General features: G+C 36.4%; 1 protein-coding gene across 4 annotated transcripts in view; it reads left to right on the top strand.

The window, feature by feature from the left end:
* LOC123313567 overlaps window positions 1-22842 on the top strand; it is a 220191-nt gene that overhangs the window by 53521 nt on the left and 143828 nt on the right. For all 4 annotated transcript variants that reach the window (XM_044898508.1, XM_044898509.1, XM_044898510.1 and 1 more), the window contains exons 2-3: window positions 801-930; window positions 973-1703. In XM_044898508.1, the coding sequence (XP_044754443.1) occupies window positions 892-930; window positions 973-1703 (770 nt within the window). In that variant the 5' untranslated portion in view covers window positions 801-891. The remainder of the gene's footprint in view (window positions 1-800; window positions 931-972; window positions 1704-22842) is intronic.

Genomic DNA, 22842 nt, shown 5'->3' on the forward strand with positions numbered 1-22842 from the left:
TCTGGCTTTGCAAGCTTATTTTCAACAGAAAGCATTTTTGCTTATGAAATAGCAAAAAATGCATTGTTCTAATTGTATCGTAATTCTTTTGAGGGCATACTAAAATTGTTATTTTTCTATTAACTTTTTTTTAATGCCGAGAAGTTGTAGCTCCTAAGGTCCTTTCCGATACTTTTGCTTCCTATTCAATATGCTTCTACATTTTAGCGTAGGAGTTTCAGTAACACTGCCGTTTAACCGGCTGGAGATGGGAGACACCTCAGGAGAAAACAACAGAAGCATTTTCCTGGAGATAAACCACCCTAAGTTTAGTTGGCTAATCTCAAGTTTATGTTGTCAATCATGTTTTTCTGGAACAGATCCAGAGAATGTTTCCAGAAAAAAGCTTTGAAGAATATTATTCTGAGAAGTATTACTTGAAACTAAAAAAACTCGCCCATTCGAAAACAATCCTCAGTGAATCCGAAAAATCATTGAAACACAGGTAGGCAAATCACGTGTCTTGATGTTGGTATTGAGTAATACTCAATATTTTAATGTCTCATGGTACCCCATTCCGAATTTATTTAGAAGATTTAGAAGAAACAATTATCGCTAGAAACATTTGAAACCATGGAGCATCCTTAACAAGCGTCTTATTCACTTTGTATATCCGGTTGTAGTTCTGAGTCGTTGTAAACCCGTCATATTGCTAGTTTAGGATGAAATTCTTGGATTTGAGCTCTTACATCATTTCGCTTCAGGATGTTTATCAAGTAATTCAACGAAAACGTTTACCTGCTTTATTTTATTATGTTTAGGCCCAGTTAACCTTCCCATATGAGCAGTGGTTCATGATGTCTAAGCAAATAATCGGAAAACGATCGATTCTTAGTAACCGAATGTCCGAACATGGAAAAAGAGGATGAGGAAACCACCATTTCATCAAAAATGTCATCCACCGCAATACTCACACAACAAAATCTGAGCAAAACTTCCACTCAAATATTCATGTCACCGTATCAAGATATAAAAAAAACAGAAAATCATCCACAATGTCAAATCCTTATGCACCAGGCGAGTGGGGATTCCCAGGAGTCGGATTCCATGGAATCCTCGATTTCAGTATCGAACAAGATGTCACCTAAGTATTCGCTTTTTTCGAAATCACCGCATAGTAGTTCGTCCCAAGAGGATGATGAGCACGAAATGAGGTCGTATAAAGGAAAATATCTCTTGGCTACTGGAAGTACTAAAGCTGCGAGAAGTATGGAATGTCTTAGAGCACCTAATAGGCCCTTTTTGTCGTCTAGTGAACGAGACATGATAAAGATTTTATCTGAGAGCGTTGAAACAAAATCTCTGGAGAATATAGATAACGAAGTAATACTTAAAAGATACGCTATTTCTGGAGATAGTTCTTCTTTACTTTCGGGTTCTGAGGAGACCATCAGTGCTGAAAAACGAAGGGGCCTATGGAGTGGAAAAGCAAGAGTACCCCAGCACCTGAGTCTTCCACCAGATACTGGTTATCTCAATCTTAGTCCTGGAGACAGAAAATTAACAATTTTGAGTCCACATTCTCCAAACAGATTGGGTGATCTCTTCCATATATCGCAGACCACTCTGAAGACCCGTGGAAAAAAAGCCATAGTGCTCCCTAGGTTGGTAATACCTAAAAGTCACTCAGATGTTAGTCAGGTGTCTTCTGAACAAGGCCTTGAGTAAGTAACTCATAGCTCTGTAGTAGTCGGTACGCTTAAGGTACGAAGAATAATTCAGAAATTTGTTTTCTAACTGGTTTGGACACCATTATTAATTTTCAATGAATGCTCCTCGTATCTTGAGTTGTACACTTTTGATCTTGGAATTTAATTTGATATGTGCGCATAATTGGAGGATTTCAATTGGCTATTGATTCCCTAGTATGATCTTCATCAACGATTAAAATTCAATATATCACAAACAACTCAAATGATCATACAGGGCCGTCGCTAGGGGGTAGGCAGGGTAGGCGGCGGCCTAGGGCGTTAGGATTTAGGGGAGGCATTTTGAGCTTAGACCAGAAAAAATCAACTCATGTACCGAATAAAAATAAATGCAGTTAAGTCCTGTCAGCAACAAGAGGAACACTAAGAAATTTATCTATGCGCGGACTCACTGATGCACGCAATAATATGCAGTGGCAATAAAAAATCATCAAAGATGCCGCATTCGCATTCTTCCCATAAATATCCCAGACAGCCTGAACGTTTTGCACTGTAGTAGCCACTTCCCTTTTTGAAGAGTTATAACCATAGACTTATTTCCCCATTATTACCCCATATTATTTGATATGTCTATGGTTATAACTTATCAAACTTTTAGACATCGCTTTGATAAATATGGCCAACTACTGTTGGGTTTTTGGAGCGGCTTCTTCCACATTTCGGGCATTATTTTCATTTTTAATTCTCCAATCGAATTCAGAAAGTTGATTCCGAGGTAGAGTGTGAATGACTTCAGAAAGTATTTTATTTAAATATTAATATTCAATATTCGTACGAAAAGAAAGGAAAAGTTCAGAGTTCATTCCTGAATCAATCAATATCATTTCCAAACATTGTTTCGGCACAGGGTGACAGGATAGAAATTTATAGGAAATCCTTAATAATGATACTTATTTATTCGATATTTCATATTCGTAATATCTTCACAACTCAGGGAATACTTTTGGACCCTATAGTTGGGGAGCCGAAGAGGGAAATTCGGGATTTACTCGAGCGTGTCAGATATAAGGGGAAATATAGGGGGACATACCTTGGACCCTGTAGAGTATGTCTACCAAAAATTAGACCTGTATATAGGAGGAATTGTCTAGGACAGCCTGTCAGAATAGTAAAAAAAAAACGATCATTGTACATACTCGAGCGCGTCAGATTAAGATACACATATGTGGTTAATTAATTACATGATGAAAAGTATATATTCTCTTAATCTGACAATTTAAGCGTGTCGAAAATGTGTGGGAGGGCGCCAAACTTGCAAAAAAAAAACGTCACGTGTACATTCTCGAGCGCCGTGGCGCTTTTTCTTATTTTGAAGCTAATGATTCAAGAATAACAGAAAAAAATTAATCTGACAGTTTTAGCAAGCCGAAGCAATAAAAATTGGATATAAAGGTCACAAAAATCAGTTTCTTTGAATTATCTCCTCCCTGGGCTTCAGATCTTTTTCGCATTCATTATAAAAGTTATAGAGCATAACATTTTCTACAACTTTTGTCCTAAGGAATTTTTTTTACGTTCAAACGTTTTTAAGATATATGACGATTAATGCGAGGTGTTTTGCGATACATGCTGAAGCGAAAATTCACTCGTCGAAAAATAGTACATTCTATGGTTCAGTCAGAGACTAATTTCGAAATTTTCATCATAGAAATACCTTGTCATTTTGACAATTGGATGAATGAAGTTTTTTTTGGTTTAGCAGGGGAATAATCTGCGAGACAGACGAACACACCCTCTCCTGAGGGAGAACAAGTGTGGGGATTTTCACTCTCCTAAGCTGGAGACCTATCAAAAACCCTAAACTGCTTCTTCATAGGTTCCGGACATTTTTGCCTATTAAACAGTTGACTCTTATGGTTTCTGGACTCTCACACGATCATAGTCGTGTTGATAGTTGTATGCTGCCTATATCTTTTATAGGTCAAGCTCTTCTTTGGTTACTTTTAAAATACTTAACTGATCTCTCGGTCTTCGGTGGTAGGTTCTTGACCTTCTAGCTTCTTCTGTTGGATCGTAGTCGACTAATCTTCGTAGTTCCTCATTTGGATATTGTTGTTGTGTGGAAGTTGTCCCTGACGCGAGAATGGAACCTTTTTAGCGAGGACCGAGCACCGTGCGCCTCGTTCAGAAAGAGACTCAAGCTCTTTGTGAAGGCCAAAGGCGGTCATTGTTTGGTCATTTTATAAGAACATAAATTTGAAGCTGAAGCCATCGCTAAATATTTAAATTTCGCGCTAATATGTCAACACTGGTGGCTTCGCATATGTTTGCTTTTCACACGTTGATTAGATTGGATTGATTTTGATGTATTTATTGATATTGAGATAGTTTTTTGCTGTTTATAATAATAATAATAATCATATTTATTTCAAGAATCCTACATATTGTACACCGATATGTTGTCAGAACGAAATATTAGTCAAAAACTAAACAAAAGAAAGGACAAAAACATGTGCCTTAGCACAGAGGGGAATTAAAATATTCTTCAATTGTGTATGGGTTTAGCCCTATCAAAAGCTTATATATTTCTCTCTTGAAGACCCTTGGGTCGTTGATTCTTCTTATTCTCGAAAGCAACTTATTGAAAATCTTTATACAGGAATATCTTGATTCTCTTTCTGTCAGCGTTAATCTGTGCACAGGATACATATAACCACTATCTCTGATACTATAAAAGTGGCAGGTAAGCACTGAAATATTCACTATTTTTCACAAGAAACATCAAACATTCTTCTATATATAGAGCAGATATAGTTAACATATTACATTGCTTGAAATGACCTCTACATGATGTTCTGAAACCCAATCTTTTAATAACTCTAATAGCTCTCTTCTGACTTAAAAAGACTTTTCCAACTGTACTAGCATTACCATAAAAAACCAGGCCATATCTAACAATAGACTCAAAATTTGAAAAATAGACAGTTTTGAGACCACTTTCATTAAGATATTCTGATAATACCCTCAAGGTGTTACATACAGAATTCAATTTTGTATTCAGCTCATCTATATGACTTTCCAACTGTGAGAATACATCCACTATCAAACCTAGGACCTTTGTTTCAGAACTCAAATTAATTTCCAAGACATTTAACTTGACCACATTGGGAAGTACCAAATTGCTTCTGCTGGTATGAAACAATACACAATTTGTCTTGCTCTCATTCAACACTAAGCCTTCATTCTTGATCCAATCTGATATTATATTGAAAATAATATTTGAATAATCAAGTAGAGTTTGCAGATCATGTGCTGTTATGACGAAATTCTTATCATCAGCATAGTTAAAAAGAAAACAATTTAAACTCGAAAAACAATACAGTCCGGCAAGAGATTTGTATGCATCATTTATGTTTATAAGAAACAATATAGGACCAACTATGCTACCTTGAGGAATACCTAATATATCTAATTTCGTGGATGATTTGAAATTTTTACCATTTTTCGTGATCACAGTTTGTTGAAACCCCTTCGACAAAAATGACTTCTGCCATTGATATGCTGTACCAGTTATTCCGTATAACTCCAACTTCTTCAATAAGTTCTTGTGATTTACACAGTCATAAGCTTTAGTTAAATCAAGGAACAAACCCGTTGTCAGATCTTTCTTCTCCATTGCTTGTAATATAGCCTCTGTGAACTCATACAGAGCAGTATTTGTTCCTTTACCCTTCAGGTAAGCATGTTGACCATCATAAAACAAATTGTTTTCCAGGAAGTATTCCATCAATATGTTGCTCATGCACTTCTCAAAGATCTTAGAAAAACTTGGTAGCAAACTTACAGGTCTATAGTTCCCAAGCTCTGCCACACTACCCTTTTTATGCATCGGTCGGATGGTTGCTAGCTTTAAACTGTTCGGGAAGATCCCCATTTCAAAGGATAATTTAACCTCAAACGTCGATGGTGAAAGGATTCCACCAATACAATTTTTTATTAGAGATGTCAGAACTCCATCATAACCACTGCTATGTTTACTCTTGAGGTTCTTCACTATGCTTATAATTTTGGTCTCTGCTATAGGTTTGAGACGAATGATTGAAACTACCTGTTCTAAATAAGATTTATCTCCTACCGGCACATCAGAAGTTATGTCAGAAGCATAATTACAGAAGTAGTTGTTGAAATTGTCTGCAACTGTCATACCATCGCCCAGCATCTGAATATCCTTGGGGGGATCTGATCCACTTCTTATGTTATTTATGACTGACCATACAGTTTTGGATCTATTGTCAGATCTTCTGCTGAAAGTATAAGGCTTTCTTTTTCGTTAGTGTCTTCTCATAACTCTTCTTCACTTCTTTGTACTGTTGATCATAATTAGAATCCACAGAGCTCATCACATATAGGACATTCAATCGCCTTCCCCACTCTTCTATCTCTGTATCTGATATTTTATGTTTAATTGTCGTTATTTTTTGCTTTTATTTTTTAACAGGAAAACAGGTATTGAAGTGATCTAAAAAGATGCCATAAAAACACTCCCATATTTCATTTGCACCATTTGCCTCATATACCATTGTCCAATCTGCAAGTCTAAGTCTTTCCTGAAAGATATCTATGTTAGAAACGTTGAAAATTCTTCTAAAAACATACTCATTTGACTTTTGAACACTGAAACGAACTCTCTGAGCAGCATTATCTGAAATCAAATTGTGAATTACTTCAACCTCACAGTCTTGGTGGTAGTTTGTTGAAATGTTGTCAATTAACGATTTTGATGAGATTGTCTCCCTTGTATAATCTTCAACTAGTGGACTCAGGTTGTAGTAAAGCGAATAACGCCACCTTATCCCTGCTTCTATCCGTTTCGTGCATATGTATGTTGAAGTCACCTGTTATCTTCGGTAGCTTTTTCGGTTTGATACCTCTCCTTACCTAGATTGCACTTCCTCCGTGCTGATTCTCGTTCTCCCCACACACTGCCTCCGCCAGGTAAAACTTGTCTATACCATAGTTTCTTGATTATGCATCTGTTTTCCAATGTTCTGTCACGCAAAAAAACATACAATCTGGAAAACCCCTCAAGAAAAGTTCCAATCTATTGACACAATTCCCGATTGTTTGCACATTTTGATGAATTATCGTAATTTTGTTCAAATCTTCTTCCTACTGGGTATTCAAATTTAAATTGACAATATGAGGTTTAGTTTCGTCTGGACTTGTAACGGTTAAATATTCACTATGTCTCACTGGAACTTCGTTGTCGAAAAAAGTTTCGAAAGGAAAACTCCCTGATTACCACGCCTTCAGGCCAAAGTTCCGGATCACAAAGTATTTTGAGTAATATCTCTGAAGGAACTCCCACACTAAACGCTGCATTTTTACCAGATATTCTTAGCTTCTTCACTTCAATGCCTTCATGTCCTTCAATGTTCTTCAGATAACCCGAAATATCCTGTTCTGAAGTATCCTTGCCTCCTATTCGGCCAACATATAGCCATCGCTTTCTGGGTGCCCCCCTGATAATTGAGTTCGCTGTTTTAGAACCCGTACAAATCAAGTTGGTTCTTTTTCTTCTGTAAGACACTGTTTTCCATTCCTTGTCGGTCTTTTCTTGATCCAATACCAGCGATCGTTGTTTGTTTTCATTTGTTTGTGATAAACTGTCATCGTCGGAAAGTAGCGGAATTTTGGTTGTTACCTGTGCCATTGGAATTCTTTAGAAAATTACGATTTTTTGGATTGGTTTTGGATTTGCCACGCATTGATTCCACCCGCATATTTGGTTGGAAATTTCACATCGTATTTTTGATTGTGTTTTCAACACCGCATCTTGAATAAGAAGTTGGAGAAAATATCCAGCAGCAAAGGGTCCCTGTGAAGAGCTGGGTTTTTTGGAGCAGTACCCTCATTATCGCAGTTTGATATTTTGGTAAGTCATCATTGTTGACCGCATTTTTTCTCATATGAATTTTGTTGTTCCATACGCATATCTCGCTTTCGCTCCAGCTTCAAATCGCCAAAGAATACAGTCCAATTTTCTCAACAAATAAACTGAGCTACCGGACATAACATTGGTCCTTCGAGCCGGATGCTGAATTTTCGCATTTAGCATTTTATTGAAAAATTACTAATTTTGATTTTTCATTTCTTCAAGTTCCCATTGTGTACGAAGATTTTTTGCTGCATTGATGCATCTGGTACCGGTCAACGCCCGGCGCTCGTTATCACAGTTGATACATATTTATCGAATTTTCATCGGAGTTGATTTGGATTGAATTCATCGATATTTATTATTCGAAAATTTGTTAACATAAAATTGATAACTTATTTTTTTTTTCATTTGGGTAACGATGATTAACGTTAAATTAAAGAAAGCTAAATTTAATAGGAATCCTTGTCTCAGTGAAATAAAGGCATTATTGGATCTTGCTTCTCGAGCAAAAGTAGATGGAACTCTTGGGTTATCATTTAAAATTCGGGTCACTGAACTCGACGAAGTTAGAGAGGAGCATCAGATCATACCATCTTCTTTCTTCCAAGATGATGATGCAGATATGAAATCGGAAGAAGCTATAAGAACGCAGTTTCAAAATGATTACTTTACTATCAATACTATTTACACTGAATTATTCGATCCAAACCAATTTAATTTAGATACGTCAGCCCATTCTATGTTCACAAGGAAGCAAAGTTTAGCCTCCTGTATGGCCAATAATACACCAAAAGTTCGTCTTCCTAAAATTGAGATAAGAAAGTTCAGAGGAGATTATACTTAATTTACCACCTTCATTGATCTTTTTGACGCTCTTATACATAATAATCCTTCTTCTAATCTAATCTTCTAAAAGTTTAATTATCTAATTTCATCATTAGAAGGTCCGCCGCTCTCATTGGTTCGCACCTTACCGATGACTTCTAGTAATTATCAAATCGCCTATGATTGTCTAGTAAGTCGATTTTTCAATGTGCGATTGAGAGCGCAAGCACAATGGAATGCCCTCGAAAACTCTCCAAAAATAAATTGCTCTGATTATAACGCCCTTCGTACTTTATTGAACACTTTTACTGAAAATATCGCTTCACTTCGCAATCTGAAATTTCCAGTTGACTCATGGGATTTTGTTTTATTCATGATGCTCATAAAACGTTTGGACAATACAACTGTCACTCGCTTCGAAATGAAAAATTGCTCATCCTCGGTTTCAGAATTTCGAACACCTTGGGAGCGTCATCCTTATCGCCCCAAACTTCAAAATCCCATAATCAGAGCAAGCCTTCTGCTAGCTCTGAACGCATCGCTACCTATTTCACTGATAATAATAAAAATCAGCTCACTAAAAAAGCTCCGCTAAAGTGCTCGCTTTGTAACCAGAACCACTCAGTAATGTCTTGTCCAAAGTTCGCTTGAAAAACCCCACAGGAACGCCACGCTTTCGCTAAACAGAATCATCTACATATGTTTCAATTGCCTCAGTTCTCTTCACGATCTTCGGAATTGTAAATGGATTGTAACACTTGTCGCAAATGCCATCAAAGACATCACACTTTATTACGTCTTGATGGGTTCTCTACAGATGAGGCTGAAACAGTTGAAGTTGTGCCATCCCCCTCGTCTAATAATGATAACACTATATTTTCGGCAAGAATTGATATCGCAAAAAAATCTTCTTCTGTACTGTTATCCACCGCACTGATCGACGTACGCGATAGTTTTGGTACGTTTCATACTTTACGCTGCTTATTGGACAGTGGTTCTCTATTTCATCCTTCATTACTAAGAAGGCCGCTTATTTGTTAGGTTTGCCTCGGCGCAATATGGAAATAAACGTGAAGGGTCTGAATTCAATTAACAGTATCGCTCATCATGGTTGCGTAACTGTTTCTTCTCGTCCGATTGATTTACAATCACCTGTAATTGTTACTGATGCTATAATTTTAGATCGAGTATGTGAAAGAGTACCTTCGTCTAAAGTTCCTAAAACTTCCTGGTCTCATTTATCGGCCTTGAGATTGGCAGATTCGCATTTTCACATTCCAGGAACGATTAATATTTTGCATGGCGCAGACGTGTTTTCCAAAATTATCTTACCCGAAAAAATTGTAGGAAACCCAGGACAGTTAGACGCAATCAATACAGTTCCTGGTTATGTTTTGATGGGAAGATTCAGGCCCCGGACTAAGGTGATCGACGCACTGGGCAAATGGTCTACTGGCGCCCTTTTTCCAGTAATTTTTTTAAAATAATTGCTTAATACGTTTTTTTTCACAAACAATTACGTATCACAGTAAACAGAAAAACAAGTCGTTCATTGAAAATACTATAGCCCTATAGTATTTATGATTCACACTACAAACCAAGAATTAGACATTTGAAAACTTGAATTTTAAAATTAGAAGAAAAAGATGATGGGTTTTCTCCCAGCTTTCAACTATGCAAATTCATTAATGATTTCGGAAAAATCTGTACTTATAGTTAGGTCTTTTTCACAGCAAGGTAACATCAGAGAATTCAATGAACTGCCTGAAAGCGTTGATCTCGAATTATTGAGCCTAGCTTAAACAGAAAAACCTCTTTCTGCGAGGCGTTCATCCTCTCCTACATTTCGGCGTCCACTGAAATTTGACGACCTGGGCATATGCCCAGTCTGCCCATACTATAGGATGGGGCCTGGGAAGATTTGAATGCCTTTCTAATTTTTCTGTTTCTGCTCTATTTGCTTTCCCCAAAGAGTTGAACTTAGACCTTTCTCTTCAAAAGTTCTGGGAACTAGACTCAGTTCCTCTATGCGAAACATTATCTCTAGAAGATAAACAGGTTGACCAAATGTTTGCTGATACGCTTTTTCGAGATAATGAGGGAAGGTACGTTGTTTCTCTTCCTTTTCGGGGTGAATTACCAAAATATACTGGCATTCGTGAATTGGCAATAAATCGGTTTCTATCTCTGGAGCGACGGCTTCTACGGAACCCTAGGCTGTATCAGTTGTACTCTGTTGTCTCATTCTTGTCATATGGAACGTATTAGTGAAAATTTGTTGGACGGTCATTGTTTTTATTTTCCACATCATTGTGTCATTAAAACACAAAACGATCAGGTGAAATTATCTCTATATTGCTTCGTTTTCGGTTACATCAATATACCGTGTGTGCGGATATTCGGCAAATCTATCGCATGATAAGGGTTAGAGATGATCATGTAGATTACCAACGAATTATTTGGAGATTTTCTCCTGAAGAAGACTTCCAAGATTATAGACTACTAACTGTTACATACGGCGTTAGTAGCGCTCCATATTTGGCTATCAGAACATTAACTCAATTGGTTTCTGACGAAGGGAAGGCTTTTCCCTCGGCTTCGAAGGCATTACAGGAAAACATTTATGTCGATGACATCCTTACTAGGAGTTCTACGCTCGAAGGTGCAAGACGCTTGCGACAGGAGCTAGTTGATCTTCTCAAAATGGTTCAGTAATGATCCTCACATTTTGACAGATTTACCATCTACCCATCTTTCGATTGATCCAGTTTCATTTGATCGTGAACATGAATTCACCTCCTTTAAGGTATAAGGTTTATTGTGGGACCCGCCAAAAGATATATATATATATATATATATATATATATATATATATAGTTATAAAGTGTTAATACCACCTCCAAAATAGTAACTCGTTTAACGCTCTCACCTCATATATATCGATGTCACCTCCGAAATCGGAGGTGAAAACGTTTTGCCTTGTTTTTTAGCTTGTTAGATTCAGGAGGCTTCAGGGACCAACATATCAAAAAATCGTTTTGAGGTCACAACGCACCCCCTTTATGTACTGAACAATCTTTTAGTTCGAGTGTATATCACTGGCGCTAGTGTGCTGAGCTGTATATCGGAGAATTACTCTGAAAGACTCTTTGCTCGTTTGCACCTCCGAAAATGGCAACGTTGTACTGTGCAAGCAGATGTAGACAGGCGGAATATCAGTATACGGAGGAATTAAGTAATGAGAGGCGCAGCGCGTTTTCTCCTCCATTATTGCAAGCCAGGCGGCATATCTCAACGATTTTTTATCGCATTCCTTTGTAGGGGAAAGAATCACGTGAAAGAGAACCAATCTTGGCTCTCTCGAATGGGATTATGACTGTTTATATTTCATCGTGCGTATATCTATGCATCCGTAGAACTTCTTTTATCTCAAGCTTACACTATAATTCTGAATTTGGCGAACTATTTCATTACCTATCTGAAAACGAATCGATTTGAGTCTTGCCCATAATGATATTTCTTCTCTCTATGGAAATGATCCATATAGATAATACTACCTATTAGTATAACGAACAATCAGTATTGTATCATTGCATATAATAAAATAACCTGTTCAGAGAGAAACATTTTTTGGATAAGAAAATTCAGATGTTAATGGTGATGAATATTCAAGGACAATGAGAAAATCCGAAAATTTTTATTTCAGAATCAGGAGAAAAAAATGCTACAAATTTCACAATATCACAGAAATGAACAACGTCGGCTAAACCGAATGTTTGACATTGTGTTATTTCAAATGGAACGCTCTTTATATTTTTCTTGAATCAGATTTCTCAAAGATTTTGAGGAATCCTTTGCTCAGAAACATCTCTTTTATTATCGATTATGTTTAAATATTGGATTTTCCCAAAAATTTTAAGAGCTTGTAGCATCTCTCTGGTTTAAATATTTCAGTGATGTATCATAAAGAAAATTACCAATTATATCGAAACAAGTAAGATTTTATGAAGAATTCGCCAAAACAGATTTGCATTTTTCGATAGATCATACAGGGTGTAAGGGAAAAAATAAACAATATTGAAGTCTTTGGAAGGCCTCGAGTCAACATATTTTGAAATTGCAACCATATTTTTGTCAAGATATAATGAATCTTCAAAATGAAGTTAATAATATAGATACATACTCGGATACATATGATTGAGATACAGATGATTGATTAACTTCTACTATCTAAAATAAAAAGGTACATAGATAAAATATAGCTATATACAGGATATCTGTAAACAAATGCGAAGGAATAAGGGAGATGATTCCTTAATGAAAATAAGCGGGGGTATTTCCTGTAAATTTTTCAAATCGACAGACCTTCCAAGATACAGCCTTTGGAAGGCGATGACGAGTTTACAGTTTTTAATTTTTTTAACAGGTTCTAAAAAACACTGAGTCATAAAACTATACATATTATGAAGCACTGAGTAGATTGTTACCAGTTTCAACTTCGGCAAGCTCGTAGTTTAGGCGGTAAATTGCTATCGATTTTTTCAATGTGTCTCTCCCTTAAATTCAAAAATTTCTGTGAAAATGTTGAAATTTGAGTTATTATGCTATTGTCATAGAAGTATACGAAACTAGCAGGTCGGGGGATCCAAGATTTCGGGCCGATTCACCTTAAAAAAACATAATAAAATGAATTTCGTGAATACCTACCGAGGCTGAAAACCACTATTCTCCGCTATAAAAAATTAGTATTATTCCAATAATATACCGACTTAATGAATGCTACGTTGCTATTACTATAAGGCCCGGTTGTTCAGTTCAGGATGAGGCCGAGATTTAAGATGATCCTAGATTGATCTGACAGAACTGAACTGATATGTCAAAATCAATCTAGGATAAACTTTAATCCCGAACTGAACAACTGCTATACATGTAGAGTTTCGGATTTTGCGAGAATCTACTGCTTTTTCTTCAAAACAACAACTGCGCTGAAGGAAATGTGATTGACTATTATCTATATCATTTACATCATTATTTGCCGAAATTCAAAGTTCTGAATGAATTAAAATCTAAACTTGAAAATATACGAGATAATTTTCGCAAGAATTTCAATGAAATCTGAAAATTTTCATCATTCTGGAGCATTCTGGACATCAATAATTCTCGAATCATCCATGCAATAAATTCAATTTTATCCAATATAACACGCAAAACGAAATGTTATTCGAACTCGGCATCTTGAGCAATTCGTTCCTAAAAAGCCCGAATCAGGTAGAAAATTTTGAACCCTTCATATCAGCGAACACGTGTTTTGCAGTAAACAGATGCCGATTTCGTTTTCAACGGGCAATGTAACTAGGGTCGGCGTTGGGTGAAAGGATGAACGGTTCTTACAACAAGAAGAATTTGAATTTTCATATGACGGTGAGGGCATTCGTTTTAAAATTTTCAGAGTACAAGGAGTATACAGGGTGTTTCACGAGTAAACAGACAAATGAAAACCGTGAATAGAGGGCATTGAGCTGAGTTCAGAATCATACCATATACAAGGTGTTCCAAAACTAGTGAATCAAACGTCACACCACGATAGAGTAAACCAAATATTATCGAATGACACCAACATTAGTTCGACGAAAATGTACCGTTTCCAAAATAATCAGAATTTTATTAAAATACATAAAGTTGCCGATTTTCGAACTATTTTTCTTAATAACAGGGCCAGTTTGTGAAAAAGGATATCGATTTTAAATTATATTGAAGTAATATTATTGTTTCATCTCCCCTAATTGAAATTATTTCAAGTAGTTAATCGATAACCATAACCTAAGTAAATGTAAATTAAAACAATTGTTTTTTCTACATGATTTTTAATACTCAGAATAAACAGGGGTGATAATATGGGAGAAAAACGCTATCCTTAATAACAAATTGGCCTTGTGACTGAAAAAATAGTTCGAAAATCGGCAACTTTAGGTTAGGTTTTTTTAGAAACGGTACATTTTCGCTCAACTAATGTTGGTGTCATTCGATAGTATTTGATCTACTCTATCGTGGTGTGACGTTTGATTCAATAGTTTTGGGGCACCCTATATATAGGTTTCTTCGGGGTTTTTTGAAATTTCTTGAATTTCCGTTTGGCTATAACTCCTGAAATTCTGATCAAGTCGACTGAAAATTTATAATTAGCTTTGAGTTGTTAATTTCATTGAAACAGAGCATTAAAATTCGACAAAAATCTGGACTGGGCTCAGTGAGGCTTTACTTAACTTCAAACTCATAAAAACACCGTATATGTAGTTTTTTAATCATAATTTCAACTTTTTTGTTATCTGCATTATTATTGTCTCAAATTGAATTGATTTTTGGGTTGCCCCACCTGTTGATCATGTTCTAGAAATAATTGTTTTGTTCAGACGCCTCTAAGGAATAGAGCACTTCATGAAAATGTATTTGGAAATCCTTAATTGATTTTTTTTCGAAGAATATTCTGTTGAATGTGTTCAACAATTATACCATATTCGGTCTTCAAAATACTCTTTCACAAGGATAAAATGTTTCAAAATTGATGATACCCAAATATGGATCGAAAAACTACGCTATCTTGAAACTAAAAATTAAAACTTGATCTTCAGAATGAATCTTTTTTTCTATGGACAACTAGTTGTGTGAATAAAAACAAAGAAAGAAATCGCGGGGTGTCAGATCTAGAGATCTAGCAGTCCAATATTGTGGTCCTACCCTTCTAATAAAATGACCTGAAATACTGATAAATACTTTTGCTGGTGCATGAATATCATCAATGTTTCAATAACAAATTGTAATAAGACCAGAACAATCCATAGATTTCCATAGATCCAATAATGACTATAACGGAATCAGTAAAGAATTCGAAAGTGCATTTATCACACTTATTCGAAGTGCCAATCATTACCTTCACTAAAAGACCAAATGAGGTGAAAATCAGTTCGGAAAATTACTTCAGTTCCACGTTGTCCATAAAAAGCGATTCATTCGGAAGATATCGAATTATAATTATTATTTTCATGATCATGATAGGGTAGTTTTTTCTATTTTTGTTTATTATCAATAATAAAGCTTATTATCACTGTTAATCACTTATCTGAATAACCAGATATGCTATAAATATCAAAAACAAATGCAAGACATATATTGAGAACAAAAAAATTCAGTTGAACATTTCCAATTCCATTTTTAGATTTCCTCAGTTGATTGGCGATCATATTCATCCCATTAATTAATGTGAAGTAAAAGTCAATATGCAGCGCTGTTTTTTCCAGACATTTCACGATCAAACAATTATTCATTAGAAATAATCTGAAAAGGCATACCAAAGTTTCATTGATTTTGAGAAAATCAATGAAGATACCTGAAAAATTCAAAATTATGACGAGAAAAACTACAAACAGAGTGTTTTGCATGAGTTTAAATTTGAATATATCCTCAATGAGTCCGGTCCTGTGTTCGTCAACTTTTAATGTTCTGTTTTATTGAAACTTAGAAGTTTAAGCGGATAATGAATTTTTAGCCGAATCCAACTAAAATATTTGGTGTTATGGCCGAACAAAAATTAGGGAAATTTGAATAAACTCCTCTCTATATCGGAAACGGAATGCCTAAGACACACATATGAGGTGTTTTTGAACTGAGCTCAATGCCCTCTATTCACGGTTTTCGTTTGTCCGTTTACTTGTGAAACACCCTGTGTACTGAAAAATTTCAAAAGACTCCTCGAGCAATTAAGAAATGCCATTAAATCAAGGAGTTTCATTTGAACCGCTATGATGAAAAATGTCAATATCCAGTTATTATTATTATTTGGGGTGATTCATCGAAAATCCCCAATATCTCGAAAACCAAGGCACTTTTGCCAAACGTAAAATATATTTATTTGAACCCCCATAGAGTACTCTACCCGCAGGCTCCATATTATCCATTCATTACGCCACACCCTGTATAATTATTATTATTATATCAATGTACTGAAAATAAACAGACATGAATACTAGGCAGTTGTTTTGTTTGAAGGTGAAGCTCCTGTTGCTTCAAACTTCTTTCAATTATTTTGACTACCATTCACGCAAGATGATTTTTGTTGAGGAATTCAACATTCTCGTAATTATCCGTTCATTTCTTCAAGAGATACCCATTCCCTACCACCTATGAGTATTCAATTCAATGCTAACACTGCATCAAATGCATTTCATCCTCGGGTTGATTTTTTTGAATTCTACAACTGATGTAAAATCTTCAGCCTTCAGCCAAAGAAAATAAACAACAGTAACTCTCCTCAAGCTACTGATTACTTCTATTTTCCATGTAAATAAATAGATTTGGTATGTCTTCAATCAGTTTGTATAAATGTCAATTATGTTCGTTACATATTTTCGACGCAATATTTTCCGAAGTGATTTGACATTGTGATGAAATACGTAATTACTGAGAGTCTCACGTAGAACGGACTACGTAGCATTTATTTAAAACTCAAAAATGTTTTGACAAGCGTCTTAACCCAACATTTTCGTACCATACAGAGTGAAAGGTATTCAATTTCCATGGCCAATCCTGTGCTAAAATGAAAGTGAATGACGTATAGAAGCTGAAAGTAAAACGTATATCTTTGTTGATTCATTCGGGAAAAACATTTCAATGGAGTTCCTCATGTCGTGAATATAATGCCCAAAATTTAGATAACTATTTCATACCAGAACAAATTCGGTAAAATTGTCTTTGGAATTAATCTCATATGTAACGAAAAATTTCATTGTCATGTATCATTCATTTTAGGACCTATACGGTATTAAACTCCCCTATCGGACGAAGTATCGTAGACATAGCATACTTATTCAAAACTGTTGATATTCATGAAGAAAAGATAATAATTTCTGTCCAAATTCATTTACTCCGAATCCTTATCAATCAATTATTAGCGTATGAAGTTTATTAATATCAGTATCGTTCTCGAACTATTTACAGATTTCAGTATGTGTGAATGAATCGGAAGAGCAGCTGTATATGAGTAGAATTCAAGCTGCCCTACTTTCTGTCCTCCTGAAATCTGACAACGTTGCGAGAGGTGAGAGCGCACTACTAATAAGAAATATATGCGGAGGTAGTAAGGTCTGATTCGTTTAAAGAAAAATTTTTCAATGAAAATCTTTTCCCCTCTTTAGGTACCCCTGTTATTTACCTTCCCCTCTACATATATAGGCAAAAATTATTCCAATTAAAAAACTCCTTCACCCGGAGGTCAGGTCGCCCAATGAACTTAACGGAGGTAACAACGAACTACGGGTTCATATATATATATATATATATATATATATATATATATATATATATATATATATATATATATATATATATTTTTTTTTAATCACCGATTCTTCGGGTAATATGAAACACCTGCCGGACGTATCGTCAAGGCATGCTTTAGCGTGACACCTTCAGATCGCCCTTGTACTAAACTCTACGCAACTAGCTCGTATCTATGATCCTCTTGGATCACAGTTTTTATATATTCATCTGAATTTTCACTATTTTCCAGAACTGGATTACGGGAAAGGCAATCTGCTTCTACATTCCCCTTACCTGGTTCATACCAAATTTCAAAATCAAATTGAGAAAGGAAACGTTAAATTTCACCTAATTCTTCATCTGGACTTATACGAAATTCTTTTCCCTCTAAAGGTTTATGGTCTGTGACAACTGAGAATTTACGTCCTAATAACGAATATTGCCAAAATTTTATCGCTTTTTTAATTGCAAGGCATTCTAAGAACATAGCTTTTTTATTCTTCTGGAATTTGTTCAGTTTCTTTGAGAAATATGCTACTGGTTTCAGTTCACCGTTCATCTGTTTTTGTTTGAGCCCCAACTCCCTGAATACTGTTCGGTTCTTAATGTTTTGGGTAGCCCCCGTATTTAGTAACACTCGCATCTTTTTCATTTTCTATGATTTTTCTCCTCCCTTTTTCATACATGTGTGACCGAGGGGAATATGAGCGAGATTGAAAACGGATCGACTGCAACGAAAAACGAAATAGTGTGAACGAAAACAAAAGTGACTTCCGAAATAAGAAAACTGAGTATTGAAGGCCGTGTGGTGATAACCGAGTTTTGTTTGTGTTTGGATTTGAAGAACTGCTGAAGAATTCGCCCCATATCGAGAGCTCTCGCAACGTGACCAGGAACAAAGAAGACTCAAGGTCAGTCCTCCTGTCTTTCCTTCCTTATTAAAAGTATTCAAGGGAATTTTAAATTGTTTATATGTATAATTTAATTTAACCGGTCAGATTCTGAATATAAATTTTGGTAGCAGAGCGTGGTTAATTCCATATTTTTCCATTTCAAGAATCTGACACTTGGAAAAAACGTTCGATCCTATCTCCCTTGACGCTTGAAAAAAGTAAAACTATTAAAAACAACGATTTCTAAACACTGCGCCTGTAACGAACCTCAAACATCGTTACTCTCTTTCCAACTAGTAGGAATATTTGTCGAATTTATTTGTCATGTCGAAGCCAAGCGAAGAAGAGCGGGCAACCTATGGTAAACTGATTGCCGATCGTGACCGTTTGTGGCGGAAAATGCAAGATTGTTATGATATGATTCCTAAATTACCGGATAAGTTAACACAGTTCAAGGTAAGAGTTTCGCAGATTCATGAAGTACGAGATATGTTTTCCATAGTCCTAGATAGATTGCAGAGTTTATCAGCGGAAATTAAGGAATTTAAAATTGATATAATAAATCTGGAATCTGATTCTGATGTATTGTACTACGAGGTTTTAGCACACGCTAGTAAATATTCAACACCGTTAAATACTGCGCAATCTAATGCTTCAACTGGTGAAAATCTTTCGAAACGGGAATTGTCATTGCGAGATATACAACTACCGAAATTCGACGGTCATGCTGAAAACTTCCCTGCTTTTGTTAGCATATTTGACGCACTGGTACACAATATCGGATATTCGGACATTGAAAAGTTTACAATTCTCATAAATCACCTCGAAGGGGCTGCATTGAAATGCCTAAACCATTAGATTTTCTCCAGAAAATTACTTTGTAGTTTATAACCGCCTTATTCAACGCTATACAAATAAACGATTAATTGCAAATAATTATTTGAGAACTATTTTTGGATTAACGCCTTGTAAGGATAACTCATTTCAGAGTATTTCCGATTTGTGTGAAGTTCTTCAGATGAATGTAGCTGCTCTGAAAGATATAAGGCTTCCAGATTTGAGTGACTATATTTTAGTTGAATTTTCTCTTACTTTAATCAGTGACAAAATGAAGGAAGACTTTGTGGGTAGATTTTTAAAGACCGAATTTCCAACGTTTGAAAATTTAATAGATTTTCTGAGGGATAAGTGCTCAGTTGCACAATTAGTTAATTCGGATTACGATTTGAAATCTCACCGGAACGATCGATCTTCTGTAAGAAGTAATGCTCCAACGATGAAACCAATTTCATATTTTTCAAACGGTTCTAATCAAAGACTGAGCCAGAAACGAGTATCTATGACTTCACTTTCCGACCAAACCAAAAGAAATTCTGAGACATCATGTAAGCCGTGTAACAAGTATGAGAAGCATAGAGTGATAAATTGTCCAACATTTTTAGATTTAACGCCAAAACAACGAAACGTTTTTGCAAGAGATAATAATTTATGTTATGCTTGCTTGTTTCCGCCTCATATCTCTTATTGTTGCACCGGAACAATCTGTAAACATTGTTCTAGTTCCCGACACAATTCATTGCTACATGAACCAGATTTCTCTCTTTCCCAACCAGAGTCTGTGAGTTACTGCTCGGATTTTACTTCAAGGCTCAGACGAATTGTGGTATCCCTGTAGAGCTGTTCTAGATTCGGGTTCACATTTCAATCTTATCAGTACTTCAATGGCCCAAAGTTTAGGTTTAACACGAAAACGGTGTAATATTGATATAACTGGTATTTCGTGACTAAGAACGTTCAAGGCAAACTGAACTGTGAACTTAAGTCTCTTTATGATAAAGAATTTATCCTACCCTTAGAGGCAGTGGTTTTACCGCGAATAACGGCCGATTTACCGAACACTTATGTATGCGATGATATCCAAAAAAGATTTGCTAACTCAGAATTAGCTGACTCTGAATTTCATATTACATCACCTGTGGATTTCTTGTTGGGAGTACAAGCAGTTTTGGATATATCTTTAGACAACGCAAAAATACTAAAGGGATCACCTACCGCTTATCTTACAAACTTGGCTGGATTATTCTGGGGCAGGTTGCAAATCAAATCTCCCTTGCGAATTTAGTATGTACCGAAAACGAACCATCTCTTAACGAATTGTTGCGTTCGTTTTGGGAAGTAGAAGAAGTTTCAATTCCCAATCAGATTACTTCGGAAGACGAGTTTTGTGAGCGATACTTCTCTGAAACCGTACAACGAAATAGTTATGGTCAATACATCGTGTAGGTACTGTCCATTTATGAAATCAGTCGCGAGACTAGGAACAAATAGAGATTTAATAATAATAATAATAATAATAATAATAAATTAGACTACAAGAAAGCATTCGATTCCATACCTCACGAATGGCTCTTGACTATCTTGAACATTTACAAGGTGGATCCCAATATTGTTAAGTTCCTGAAAAACGCTATGTCAACCTGGCGTACTAGTCTTCAAAGGAAAGCAGCAGATGGCTCCATTACGACAGGACCTATTCCAATAAGACGCGGAATTTTCCAAGGGGATTCGCTGAGCCCTCTGTGGTTCTGCATGGCTCTGAATCCCTTATCTCATAGATTGAACTCTACGGACTACGGATTTGCCATCAAAAGCGGCAGTAGAACTATGATGAAACTGAATCATCTCCTTTACATGGACGATTTGAAACTCTTCGCATCTACCAAAAAACAAATGCAACAGATGCTGAAAATGGTGGAAGGATTCTCGGAAGACATCAAAATGAAGTTTGGATTAGAAAAATGTCGACTGCTCAACATAACGAGAGGGAAAATAGAAGATGGTACGTTCGAACTCAGGGAAGGTGCAGAAATTGAAGCATTGAAGGAAGGAGACACATACAAGTATCTGGGCATAAAACAGGCAAGAAAAATCAATCAGAGCCAGATGAAGAAAGAACTAACGGAGGAGTTCACCCGAAGATTGAGAAGAATAATGAGAACTGGCCTTAACAGCAAGAATCTGATAAAAGCTATCAATACCTACGCTTGCTCGGCGCTGAGCTACTCATTCGGTATCATCTCTTGGACCACCACCGATTTAGCAGCCTTACAAAGAAAAATAAGGACGATGCTCACTAAACACAATAAACATCACCCCAAAAGCTCAATAGAACGGACCGAGCTGCCACGACATCTTGGGGGTAGAGGAATTGTTGATTTGTCCAACCGTATGACCCAGGAAATTGAAGGACTTCGAAAATATTTTCTGAGCAAGGCTGCTTCGTCAGAACTCTATCGAGTAGTTTGTGTTGCTGATACTTCTACACCGTTAAAGCTACAGCAGGACCACTTGGAAACCGTCGAACACTCTGCAGAAAGTAAAATGCAGAAACTGATTGGCAAACCTTTGCATGGGAGGCACCAGAACGAGGTCAACCATGATTACGTCGACATATCTGCGTCGAACTACTGGTTGACTTCCGGAAGGTTGTTTCCTGAGACAGAGGGCTTCATGCTTGCCATCCAGGATCAGGTGATTCCAACAAGGAACTACATGAAATATATCGCCAAGAATGCCTCAGTGGCGGATGATAGCTGTCGTTATGGCTGTGCGACACATGAAACTATCCAGCACATCACCGGGGGATGTCAGAAGTTCGCGGGCACGGAGTACAAAAATAGACATGATGCCGTTGCGAAGATTCTTCACCAAGAATTGGCACTAAAACACCAACTTCTAAGTTCGAAAAAGGTTTCTTATTACAATTACCATCCGGATGCTGTATTGGAAAATGAACATCACAAGCTCTATTGGGATCGCACGGTTCTCACAGACCGGAAAATAACCCACAATAGACCAGACCTCATATTGCTCAATAAGGATGAGGACACAGCACTTTTCATCGATGTGGCGATTCCAAATAATAACAATCTTCTAGATAGGCACACTGAAAAAATTTCAAAGTACAGAGATCTCGAGGATCAAACCAGGAGACAGTGGAAGCTGAAAGATGTCAAGACCATCCCTATTGTCATATCATCTACAGGCCTGATACCGAAGAAACTACTAGATAACTTGAGGAAACTTCAGCTGGACGAAAATATCTATAGAGTGATGCAGAAGGCGGTACTGCTGGGAACGGCGAGAACTGTACGCAAGTACATGGGAAATTCAGAGGAACACCGTC

This window comes from Coccinella septempunctata, chromosome 5, assembly GCF_907165205.1.
Source record: "Coccinella septempunctata chromosome 5, icCocSept1.1, whole genome shotgun sequence".
Lineage (NCBI taxonomy): Eukaryota > Metazoa > Arthropoda > Insecta > Coleoptera > Coccinellidae > Coccinella > Coccinella septempunctata.